The sequence below is a fragment of the Crocodylus siamensis genome, chromosome 2 (assembly GCF_052110815.1).
Source record: "Crocodylus siamensis isolate JL-2025a chromosome 2, ASM5211081v1, whole genome shotgun sequence".
In the NCBI taxonomy this organism is placed as follows: Eukaryota; Metazoa; Chordata; order Crocodylia; family Crocodylidae; genus Crocodylus; species Crocodylus siamensis.
Window position 1 is genome coordinate 246,551,362 of NC_143396.1, and position 12,192 is coordinate 246,563,553.

Here is a 12,192-nt window from a genome sequence, read left to right on the forward strand (position 1 = left end):
AGCAAAGGGAAGTCAATGGGGCCAGAGACCTTTGTTCCTGGTCTGGATTCACATGAGGCACACAAGACAGTTGTAATAGCAGCAGTTACCTGCACCATGGCACTCCTGAAAGGTTCTCACAGCACCTCACCGTGCTGCAGTAGCCTGGCTGAGAACCACTGCCTTTGTATGACCACCCAAGAGTTATTCATTACAACAGTCCCCTCTGTCTCTATACTTTAGGTTTAGGCTTCTATTAAAGGGGTGGAGATTTTTTCGTATTATATTTTTACAATGAACCTTTGGAAGGCATGCTGCATTGGCTATACTGTACAGAATTCATTAATAAACTCAGTGTGTACAGCTAAAAGCAGCAATATCATCTGCGTGTCTAGATGGGGACAAGTTAGCTTACTCTGAAAAAAACCTGTTCTGAAAGTGTAGATGTCTTGACGGAGGAGTCTTTTGAACATTGTGAGTGAGAAGCAAAGAAATCAAGGAGTCTGCTGTACATTTTGTAAGGTATCCAAGGGACATGGGCTCTTCTGCTTGCCTTCCCCAGCTGTGTTGTGCCTAAGATTTGGAAATGAGGAGTCTCCACAAACTAATGTCAAATTTGTCCTAGTCAGTAACTTCAGTTGTATAATATATAGGTTTTTTGTTTCCTCACTTCCCCCTACTGCCCTCCTCCCCTTCTCTCCCCTACCCCCCAATCTTTTTACTTTGCCTTCTGTTAAAATATTCAGAAAAAAATTATAAGATTTCACATGTGCAGCCAAAATTTTAGGCAAATTGGCACAATGCTATTTGTTGTTTGAGAAATAGCATTTGCTCATATAATTAAATATTCTATTTTAATGCATATGAAGACGGTTTCAGAGTTTAGGTTCCATGTGAAAGCCTAATCTTTGGAATTCCCTGACTTTTTGAGCACTTAACGTAGCTTTTTGTGTATATAATTGAAATAAACAACAATTTTAAATAGAGAAAATGAGAAAATAATTACTCTACTTATCTTCATTTGCAACTCCATCCTCAAAACCACTTTAAACTTTCCAAAAGAATTCACCTCTAGGCTGAAAACAGTCATGGGAAATTTTATTTCATAAGGTAATTGTTTTGGAAAGTTATCAGTCACCCACAATAGGGGTTTAGAATGAAAGTGTCACCTCAACCATAACTAAAATAAAAACAGCTAATTTATTCTGGCAAGAATGAATTAAAAGAGCAAGTGCAAAGCCTGATGTGGACAGTGCAGAATACAGAAGAAAGACCCCAAAGTAAGCAAACATCCAGTGAAAGATTATTCTTGTTGATGAAGAATCCATTTCAGAAATAAATTTAACCAGGAACTTCTGTTTTCAAGAGAAGGGGGCTATTTGTCAAGCTAAAGAAAAATCTGCTTTCACTTATTACGTGTAGTCCTTTTTGGGGGGTCTGTAGACAGTAGTCTATGTACTACAGAGCCATTTTTCTTTGGAAATCTTAGAGTACCAGCCAGTTCCAACTAGTTTATCTTGTAAAACCAGATAAGAGTAGATGTATTCCCAACAGGATGTTCTGATCAGTACATGTATTCATTGGTAGCTATATACAGTTTCCATAATTAATTCATATTCAGCTGCCTTTCTACTGTTAAGTGTATCTGCTGTATTGTTGTTTGAATTTTAGATTAGCTTTAACATCATATAAACTGCTACATAGATGACAAGTTGTAAAGTTAAGAGAGTTTTTACTGCAAGAAATGTGTGTTGATCTGTGTTCAACTTGCATGTGAAATCAAAATTTTGTAGAGGCAATAAATGTGCTGTATGATATGAAACAAGCAGATCCTAAGGACTAAAAGATTGCAAAAACAAGTTAATACCTCTTCAAGAGTGACTGCACACTTGTGATCACTTGGACTATAATACTATAATATAAATTATAAAATAAATATAAACTATAACATAAATAATATAAATTATAATATAAATAATATCAATATAAGCTATAGTATAAATGTCTAGGCTGAAAATCAGTAAAAAACATATTGTGTATGCCATTTACATATATGTGTAGTAAATAATATCATTTCTAATCAGTTTGCTTCAAAGAAAGCAATGTAAATATTTCCCATGCAGAGGTGTAGATGTGCCAAGTGCAGTGCTTTAAAATAAAGCTTTTTTTGGTGGAGGGGGGTTGTTTGGTTAGATGGTAGTTTTATATTTATTTGAGACAAGCAAGTGAATTTGTGATTTCCAAATTAGTGATCAGTTTGATTATGAACAAATTATTTAAAAAATGTAATTCAGACAACCCCATAATTAGGTCCATGAACCGACATTCAGGAAAAGCAAGGGCAACGTTGGACCCCTGCTAAACCAGATGGGGCAACTGACAACTGACACCCAGGAACCTATTAAATAGGTACTTTGCGTCAGCCTTTCATCAGTCCCATGGGACGCCCATGCCTGCTATGGGACAGGGAGATCTGGGTGATGGGGATCCCCTACCCTCCATCAATGCTGACCTCGTGACGGAACACCTTGAGAAGCTGGATACCTTCAAGTCAGCCGGCCCTGACAATCTGCACCCCAGGGTACTCAAGGAGCTGGCGAGCGTCATAGCCCAGCCCCTGGCATGGATCTTTGAAAACTCCTGGCGCTCTGGTGTAGTGCCCGAAGACTGGAAGAAGGCCAATGTGGTGCCGATCTTCAAGAAAGGGAGGAGATTGGATCCGGCTAACTACAGGCCCATTAGCCTGACTTCTATCCTGGGGAAGATCTTAGAAAAGTTTATTAAGGAGGCCATCCTTGAGGGACTGGCCCAGGCTAACATCCTAGGGGATAGCCAGCACGGGTTTGTTGCGGGTGGGTCTTGTTTGACCAATCTCATTTCCTTCTATGACCAGGTGACCTATCACCTGGACGAGGGAGAAGAGATTGATGTCATATATCTTGACTTCAAAAAAGCCTTTGATCTGGTATCCCATGATCACCTCTTGGCCAAACTGGCCAGTTGTGGCCTTGGCTCCACCACGATCCGCTGGCTGTGAAATTGGCTCCGTGGTCGGACCCAGAGGGTTGTGATTGATGGCAGTCACTCATCGTGGTGCCCTGTGACCAGTGGGGTCCCTCAAGGCTCTGTCCTGGGACCCATCCTGTTCAACATCTTCATTAATGATGTGGACATTGGAGTCAGGAGTGGACTGGCCAAGTTCACCGATGACACCAAATTTTGGGGCAAAGCATCCATGCCAGAAGATAGGCGGGTGATCCAGGCTGACCTGGACAAGCTCAGCAAATGGGCAGATGAGAACCTGATGGTGTTTAACACCAAAAAATGCAAGGTTCTCCACCTTGGGAGGAAAAACCTGCAGCATCCTTATAGGCTCGGCAGTGCTACGTTGGATAGCACTACAGAAGAAAGAGACTTGGGGGTCATCATTGACCACAAGATGAACATGAGCCTGCAATGCAATGCTGCGGCTAGTAAAGTGACCAAAACGCTGGCTTGCATCCATAGATGCTTCTCGAGCAAATCCTGGGACGTCATTCTCCCCTTGTACTCGGCCTTGGTGAGGCCGCAGCTGGAGTACTGCGTCCAGTTTTGGGCTCCGCAATTCAAAAAGGATGTGGAGAAGCTTGAGAGAGTCCAGAGGAGAGCCACGCGCATGATCAGAGGTCAGGAAAACAGATCTTACGATGATAGGCTGAGAGACATGGGACTCTTTAGCCTGGAAAAGCGTAGGCTCAGGGGTGATCTGATGGCCACCTGTAAGTTTATCAGGGGTAACCACAAGGATCTGGGGGAACGTTTGTTCACCAGAGCGCCCCAAGGGATGACTAGATCGAATGGTCACAAACTCCTGCAAGACCATTTCAGGCTGGACATAAGGAAGAATTTCTTTACTGTCCGAGCCCCCAAGGTCTGGAACAGTCTGTCAGCGGAGGTGGTTCAAGCACCTACACTGAACACCTTCAAGAATAAATTGGATGCTTATCTTGCTGGGATCCTATGACCCCAGCTGACTTCCTGCCCTTTGGGCAGGGGGCTGGACTCGATGATCTCCCGAGGTCCCTTCCAGCCCTGATGTCTATGAAATCTATGAAATCTATAGTGGTAGACATGTCTGAGGAAGGTATATGGAGCAGTGGCAATTCCACTCCTCCTATTCCCTGGAGCAAGTAAAGCAGCTGGGAAAGGCTCCAATTGCTTCCCCAGATCAAAGGTCTAGAGGAGTGGTGGGGGACTTTCTCTACTTCTTCTCTCCCCTCCTATAGACCAATCTGTGAGGGAAGTGGAGCAGAGGAACAAACCCTCAGCCTATTTCCCTGACCAGGCAGTCCTTGGTCTGGGGAAGTGTGGGGAGAGCTATCCCAGCCCGATAGGCTTCTAAATTATACTCTCCGCCACCCAGCTAGGTGGCAGGGACAGTGAGGGGAAGCCAGTTGGGCTGAAAGGCAGGCTTGGGGACAGCCTCCCTAGTCCCAGCCCCACCATAGCCACCCCTGCTGCCCACCTAGCAGTCCCCAGTTTGGGGAAGAGGCAAGAGCATCAGTAGCTCTTCTCCTGCCCCTGAATTAGTTCAGGAGAGGTTGAGAGAAGCAAGGCAAATCCCCAAGCCTGGGCTCCGCCCAATTTGGGGAAAAGGGAAGGAGCATTGCCTTACTGTTCCCCTGCCCACCTAGGTGAAACAGAGAGCATTCATTTTTGTGAGGGAGAAGGACATGTTTCCTCCTGGAAGAAATTGAATGTACACTTGTAGTTTCTTCCAGGAGAGCAGTGATTCTCCCAGTAGAAATGAAATGCCTCTATGTGGCCTTCGTAAGTATCCAAAAGTTTCATATGCTACTGGCATTATTTTATTTATATTACTCAACATGGGTATCCAAATATGATGCATCTTATATCCCTTTCTTAGTGGAATTTGTACGTTTTCCTTTCTGGTTTTAGGCCTTTAATCTATTGTCCCTTTACAGTTGGCGTCTGGATAATGTTGACATAGAGCCAACACCTTTTTTCACTGCCTCATGGGCATATCCAGATGAGCCCATTTGAAATAAAGCAATTTGAGACGTGGCAAGAGGCAGACTGGGAACAAAAAAAGTTGCCCACACTGCATATTTGCAACAGGGGCTCAAAATTTGATACCAGAATATTCAGGTATAAAAAAAAAACCCCGCAGAAAAAAGTGGGGCAGAACACAGTCCAGAACCATGCCCTGAAGCAACTGGAGATTTGGGTCCTCCAAAGGGATGCTCTGGTAGCGGCAGAGCTTCTCTATGGCTGCCCCTTGCCCCAGTGCTGAAGTACACTGCCTCCACATGTGGGGCAGCCTGGACTGGTACAGGCTGCATGGACCCTGGCTCAGTCAAAAGTAAGGGACTGGGGTGGGGGGCACTGGAGCAGGGGAGCTGTGGTGGTGCATACAGGACCCAGCCTAACATGACAGATGGTCTCTGCAAGTGGCACGGGGCCCTGGGTGACAGCCTGAGTGGGCCAGATCTGCCCGAAAGTGCATGGTGCTGCACCAAGCTGGGCAGGGCTCACACAATATGGCACAGGCTGTACCAGGTGCCAGGCAGCCAGGACAAAGCTGTGCTGCCCAGTGCCATATGGGGAGGCTATGCCAGGAGGCCCCAAGCACCCCAATGGCTGTTGCTGCTGCAGGTGAGCTGTGGGCCATGCGGGGGGAGCTAGGACTCTGTGGGGAGGGTGCTATAGCCCCTGCCAGGAGACTATGGACCCTGTGGGGGAGCTGTAGCCCTTATGGGGGATAGGGGGCTGTGGCCCCTGTTGGGTGTCTGTGGCTCCTCTTGAGGGGCAGTCTGTGAGGTGGGGGGGCTGCATGCTGCGGGGGGCAAGAGACTCAGCCTCCTGAGCAGCCCCCCCACACCACAGTCCCCTTACAATGCACTCACAAACCCCACACCTCCAAGCCACCCCCACGAACCCCTCTTCCACATTATCTTGTCTTGTGGGTCATGAGTGTAGGGAATGGGGTCGGGGTCAGGCTGTGTGTTGAGAGTGAGGGGCAAGGACAGGGGCAGAGGCAGGGCACTGGCATATCAGTGTTGTTCAGTGCTGCACATCCTGGTGGGCAAAGGGGGGAGGGGCAGCTCTGATTTTTCTATGACAAAAAAGCCAAATGTAAATGCCAGTGTATAGATCTTTGTAATTTATTTATTTATGATAATAGAGGCACTGGTAGGCTTCCAAATTGCTTTAAACTTGTAAATATATCAATAAAATGTTGCCCAACTGATCTCTCTTTATATAGTGGCATTTCATTTCATTAGCAAAAGAACACTATTTTTGGGTATTTTAATGAGATAATTTGGGTTTCTTATTAGAGAATTTGCAATTTTTAAACACAGAATGCCAGGATCTCTGCTAGTGAGACAAGTGGTAAGACCCAGGCAGAGGAGCTTGTCCAGGGCCAGCACTGGGGATGCAGCTGGAGAACAGACAAGGTGGCTAATGTGTTGGCCATTTGGGGCCAAGAGGACACACTTGGACAGTTCAAAACGGGCCACTACAAGGAGCACATCTTCTGGGTGATAGCTGCCCAGATGGCAGGGTAGGGGGCCCCCCATCTGAGTCTGGCAGGCATGCAGTCATGGGGCCGCAGGTCTGAGGGGACAGATGTTGTCGCAGGTGGCAGCAGGTCACAGCCAGGCAGCAGCCCCCACTGCCAGACTGCTGCAGTGGGTAGAGGGGGCAGGGGTCACTCCAGGTTAGGGCTGCCTCAGCAGTCCAGCTGGCTCAAGGGGTAATATCCCCAGATACCAACTGGCTGGGCCTCAGAAGCTCCTGAAGGCAAATAGCCCTCAGCTGCTAGCCATGGCAGGTTTTTATACTGCTAGGCTCTAGCTCCCATGGCTGCAGTTCCAGAGGAGCTGAGCAGGGTTATTTTGCCCCAAGTAGCACAACTTGCCCCACACCAAAGTGCATGTCTGAGCACATGCGCTGAGGCAAAATTTTGTGCCGCTCCTATATGAGCTGCTGCAAGTGCACATGCCTGCATGTGTGGATGTTCCCACAGGGTGAAATTCAAGATAATGTCTAAGCAAGGTTTCCTCCATGCCAGTGCATTCACCATGCTGCCCTACCACAGGATTTACTCATCTTGTTCTTACTAATGGAAATACAGAATTAAGTTATAACATAGTAACAGTTTTTGAATTTTAATGTGTTTTTTTATTTTAGTGGAATATATTAAAAGAAAACAATAGTATATTGGTCCCAAAGTACTTTTTAATTAATTCTTGCTTCTGCTACCCAAGGGCAAGTACATCACAGAGCAGACTTCATCCCTGTGTCATCTGGTGCTCTGAGCTCCAGAATCACCACAGCTGCAATTAATAAAGTATCTTTTCAATAAGTTTTGAAATAGCCAGGTCCATAATCTGATGGAAAACAGCATATCTACCTTACTGTCTCTTCTTGCCAATCGAAACTGTTGAGTTATCAGTGGAAGCAAAGTAGAGAAAAACCAAGAGAAAATCGTCATCCTTTATTTTTATTTGCCATTATTATATTTTTAGGAAACTTACAAAAGTACAGGTATATTTAACTCTGAAGCATAAGGTAGTTTATAAACAAGGTGAAAATGAGCTTCTGAAACTTGCAACATAATTTATTTTGTATATTTAGCTGCTCTCTTTCACAGTATAACATTTTAATTCATCTCTCTCACTCGCACAGAAATCTTTATTCAGCATCTTAACTGGATATAAACCTCCTGGGATATATAGACCATTCTGTGATAGCAAACTAAATAACCCAAATCTAATACTAGACAATAAACAGTGCAGTCATCCTATTTATAAGACCAGACTTTTAAAGTATCATGAAAAGATAGAAAGAATAGCGTGAATATTCCTCTTTTTTAGATTAAGTTTAAAAACAGTTATTTTAAATGCATTCCTTCTGAATTAAAAAAGAAAAGGTTTTTTCCCTCTTTTTTTTCTTTCTCTAGGCTGAGGTTCAGCTATGCTATCTGGAAGCACAAAGAGATGCTGTTGAACAGATGTCCTTAAAGCTGTACAGTGAGCAGTACAACAGTAGTAGCAAGCGAAAGGAAGAGTTTGCGGATATGTCAAAAGTTCACACAGTGGGAAGTAATGGGTAGGGAACTATTCTTTTTGTTGTTTTATTCTCACTGATCTGTACTTTTTTACATGATCTATTCTTTTATACTGTATGTTAACCAGAATATTTCCTCCCAAGCAGAGAGGGGAAAGTATGCTATATATATTTATTGTCTTGTTCACTAAAGCAAAAATGAATGAGTGATGAATAAAGTACCTGTGTTACTGCTTACTCTTGGGACTATCTACGTTAGCAATCTATTATTTCCATGAAAAAAGATTTTATACTCTTAAATTTCATTGCTTAGTAAGCCTGTTTATTCCTCTTATTCCTTAACTTCTTTTAATACTCCAATATTTTCTACAAAATATCTCCATGACATGCTAGCATTTCTTCAAGACAGAGTTAATTTTACCAGGCATCAGGAAAGATGAATGTAAAACGTTTAACTTCTCTGTTATTGGTTTAAATATGACCTTGTTTAGTTCTGATAGAAAGCTGGAACTATTTTAGCTGTTTTCTGTTGTGTTGGTCATCTCAGTTCTAAGAGACAGCTATCAATGTAGAATCAATGTAAAATACCCATATCTATGGCACTCTTGTTGGCAACATCCACAAGGAAACCTAGCAGAATGGGCATGGAGAATTCTAGATTTCAGTCATTCTAAAACACTGTTTGGACAAAAATCGCCAAGAGTTGGGTACTTGCCACCTCATTGTGTCTTTGAAACCTCCCCCTAAATTCATTTTAAGATTATGTCAGCATGCCAAACACTTCAGTGGTTGATTTACTGCTCAATCTGTTGTCCTAGAGAACAACACCCATACACTGGAAGCTGTGTAAAAACATAAGAAAAATGCATTCTGCTTTTAAATTTGCTTACATGTCTTTCTCTTTATCTAAGCAGATGCTGTGACAGTTGTTTTGGGAGGGGCACAGGAAGAGAGAGGATAAAAATAGTTATGAAAAAGTCTTTTCCACATGCAAAATGGATTGCTTTCAGCTTTCTTGTTTGAGAATGGCTTTTTTATTGCATCTAAATTTCTTCCGGTGTCTAATTCCCTTTAACATATACTGAAATATATATGTTACATCCTAGTATTATATTGTCAAAAATATTCAGAGGATTCCCAAACATCTAATTCCATACTTAGGGCTAACAATCAGAACATGCAATCTGATTCTAACTTGAGGATCCCTACATGAGTTGGCCACCTAGAAAACACCCTGATGAGTGAACAGCATTGTTAGGTAGAGGTAGATTTGTCCAGTGTTAGTGATTTGGGTTCATCAAGGTCCTGATGAAAGCTTTTTAATACTAAGAATCTTCAACAGAATTTTGCTTATTTCTCTCCTTTTCCTTGTTTGGAGAAAACTAGTGTTGCTTGGGATGATCTGGATTGTATTGTCTCCAATGCTAAAGACCGAAGTTACACAAAAACCAGTTTAAGTGGTGAAAATCAGGTTTAAATCTGTAACAGAAGTTCAGTGCTCTTAACCTTTCAAAATGACTGAAACTGGTTTAAGATAAACCTGGATGGATATAATATCAGACTTAATGGATTTAGGTTTAAACAGTTTATTGAAATTCTGTCCCAGATCTCCTCCACATTCAGGTTAACTCACAGTTCCCAAGCATCCCAAAACACTTTTCACCGTCCCTGCAAGCCCCCCCTCACAGGGTGGGCAGGCTATCTTTGACTTAAGCTGTGTGCACCAGCCAAGCAGGGAGGCAAGCTCTAGCACGCTCCAGATTTCTGGCCAGGGAATGTGGCTACATTTCCACAATTAAAAGAGGATACCTGTTCATGTGGTTATCGGTTCAACCTACGCAGTTTAGAGAAACCTGCAAAGACTGAATCAATTAAGCCCTGGGCTTTTTGACTGTCTGTACTTAGCTCAGAACTGCCTTTTCCAGTTGTTAACTCAATGATAAAGTATATGAAACACACTTTGGTAAACTTTCCGTCTATTACATAGAAAGATGACTCTTAGAAAAGTGGATTTAGGCTAATTATGCAAGATTACTTATGCAGAAATCTCATGTTCCCAAGTAAGCTAATGTAGCTCATGCTAACTGTAAAAACAACTTATACAGAATTTTTGCATATGTGTATTTAGATGTACTCTGTAGGCCCAGTATTAAAAAAAAAAGCTTTAAAATGTGAGCTTTTCAAAAGGGCCTAATGGAATTAGATAATCAAAAATCACCTATTTTAAAGTAGTTGAGAGTTGAGGTCCTAAATCCTTGAAGCATGTTGGAAATTCCCTGCCTTTATCTCCAGCTGATTTTGCATGTAAAGCAAATAGATATTTATATGACATTATTTGCATTTACAGAGTTATATTTACTATTGATATGATGATAATATACTATATTGACCATCAGAGGAATGCCTATAAATATATGCCCCTTTGAAAATGAGTCCTACACAAAACTGCTATATTGATTGCGGACAGTGGCCAGAGTATTTGTAGTAAATAGATTAGCCAGACACCTTGATATTTCCAAAGGAGAGGGACAAATTAAAATAAGGAGATAGATAGGACATTGTTCCACTGACTTCAGTAAAAAATTGAATCAAGGCCTTATGGCACCCCTTCAGGGGAGTGCACATACACTTGGAAGGAGGCATGACCCAATGAATGGAAAATATGTATTAGGAAAACTTAGGAAGAGATTAGTTCCATTTCCCCCTGTTACTAGTGATGGTAGTATCTGCAAATCTTGGATTCTCTACAGTGAAGAATAATAGTTTCACTAAGAGCTGGAACAGGGAAGTGTCTGCAGAATACAGATACTGAAAATACTGGAAGAGTTTAGTGCATGTCTGTAGAGGAATGGCTATGGTGGAAATAAGAGAGCAGAATAGGAATGCACTGTAAGGAAACAATGGCTCTACTGGGTGTAAGGAAGGACTTACAGGCCAGGTACAGACATTACACTGTTATATGTGATCAGAAACCGGTATATACCTGTAACAGAACAGGGGAGCTGTGCCATGAGGCCCTGAGCAGCTCTGATGGCTGCTGCTGCTACCAGTGAGTGCAAGGCGGCTGGGGTTGAGCAGGGAGGTGAGCGGAGGGCTGGTGCCAGGCAGAGGCATATGGGCCCTGTGGGAGGGGCAGTAGCCCCCCTGTTGGGGGACTTTGGCCCCTGTTGGGTGGCTGTGGGCACCTGTTGGAGGGATGTAGCCCCTGTGGAGGGAGCTGTGGCCCTTTGGAGGGAAGATGTGGCCCCTGGCAGGGACAATCTATGAGCTGTGTGATGGGCCTCCACCCTGTGAACCACCCATCCTGAGCAGCACCCCCCAAACCCACAGTCTCCCCAAAATTCATCCACAAAGCCTACACCCCCAAGCCACTCACAAACCCTTCACCCACATACCCAGCCCTGTGGGTTAGGAGTGAGGGGACTGGGTTGTGGGGCAGGCTGTGGGTTAAAAGTGAGGGCCAAGGGCAGGGGCAGGGCACTGGTATATCAGTGCTGCTCAGCACTGCACATCCTGGTGAGTGAAGCAGGTAGAGGCCAATTACAAAAAAGCCAAAATTAAATGTCAAAGTGTATAGAAATTTAGAATTTATTTTATTATGAAGATAGAGACACTGGTGGGCTTCTAAATTGCCTTAAAATTGTAAATATATCAACAAAACATTGTTCAACTGATTTGATCTCTCTTTCTCTCTATGTATACACACACACATACACATACACAGAGCGGTCTTTTGTTTTAATTGTGGAAGAGCATTGATTTGGAGGTATTTTAAAGAGTAACTTTGGGATTTTTCCATCAGGGATTTTGCAGTTCTTAAATAGGGAACACCAGAATTCCTGCTAGTGAGCCAAGTGGCAGGACCCAGGCAGAGGAGCCTGCTCAGAGCTGGCACCTTGGATCCAGCTGGAGGTGGCTGACCTCCTGGCCACTTGGGTCCAAGAGGACATGCCTTGGCAGTTCAAAGCAGGTCACCACACTGAGCAAATCTTCTGGGAGATTGCTGCCCAGAAGGCCAGGTGGTGGCACACATGGCAGAAGTACTGCACAACGGCCCACTATGCAGCCACAGCCCACTAGCAGCTGGCCCAGAGGTGCAAATGCCTCTACAGGCCATGCAGACCCCATCTGAGTCTGGCA

At 43.7% G+C, this 12,192-nt stretch overlaps 1 protein-coding gene across 4 annotated transcripts in view; it reads left to right on the plus strand.

Annotated features, from left to right (window-relative positions):
* The window catches only part of AKAP6 (A-kinase anchoring protein 6), a 351,442-nt gene that overhangs the window by 209,980 nt on the left and 129,270 nt on the right, over positions 1–12,192 (plus strand). For all 4 annotated transcript variants that reach the window (XM_090033572.1, XM_090033569.1, XM_090033570.1 and 1 more), the window contains exon 8: positions 7,946–8,094. In XM_090033572.1, the coding sequence (XP_089889698.1) occupies positions 7,946–8,094 (149 nt within the window). The remainder of the gene's footprint in view (positions 1–7,945; positions 8,095–12,192) is intronic.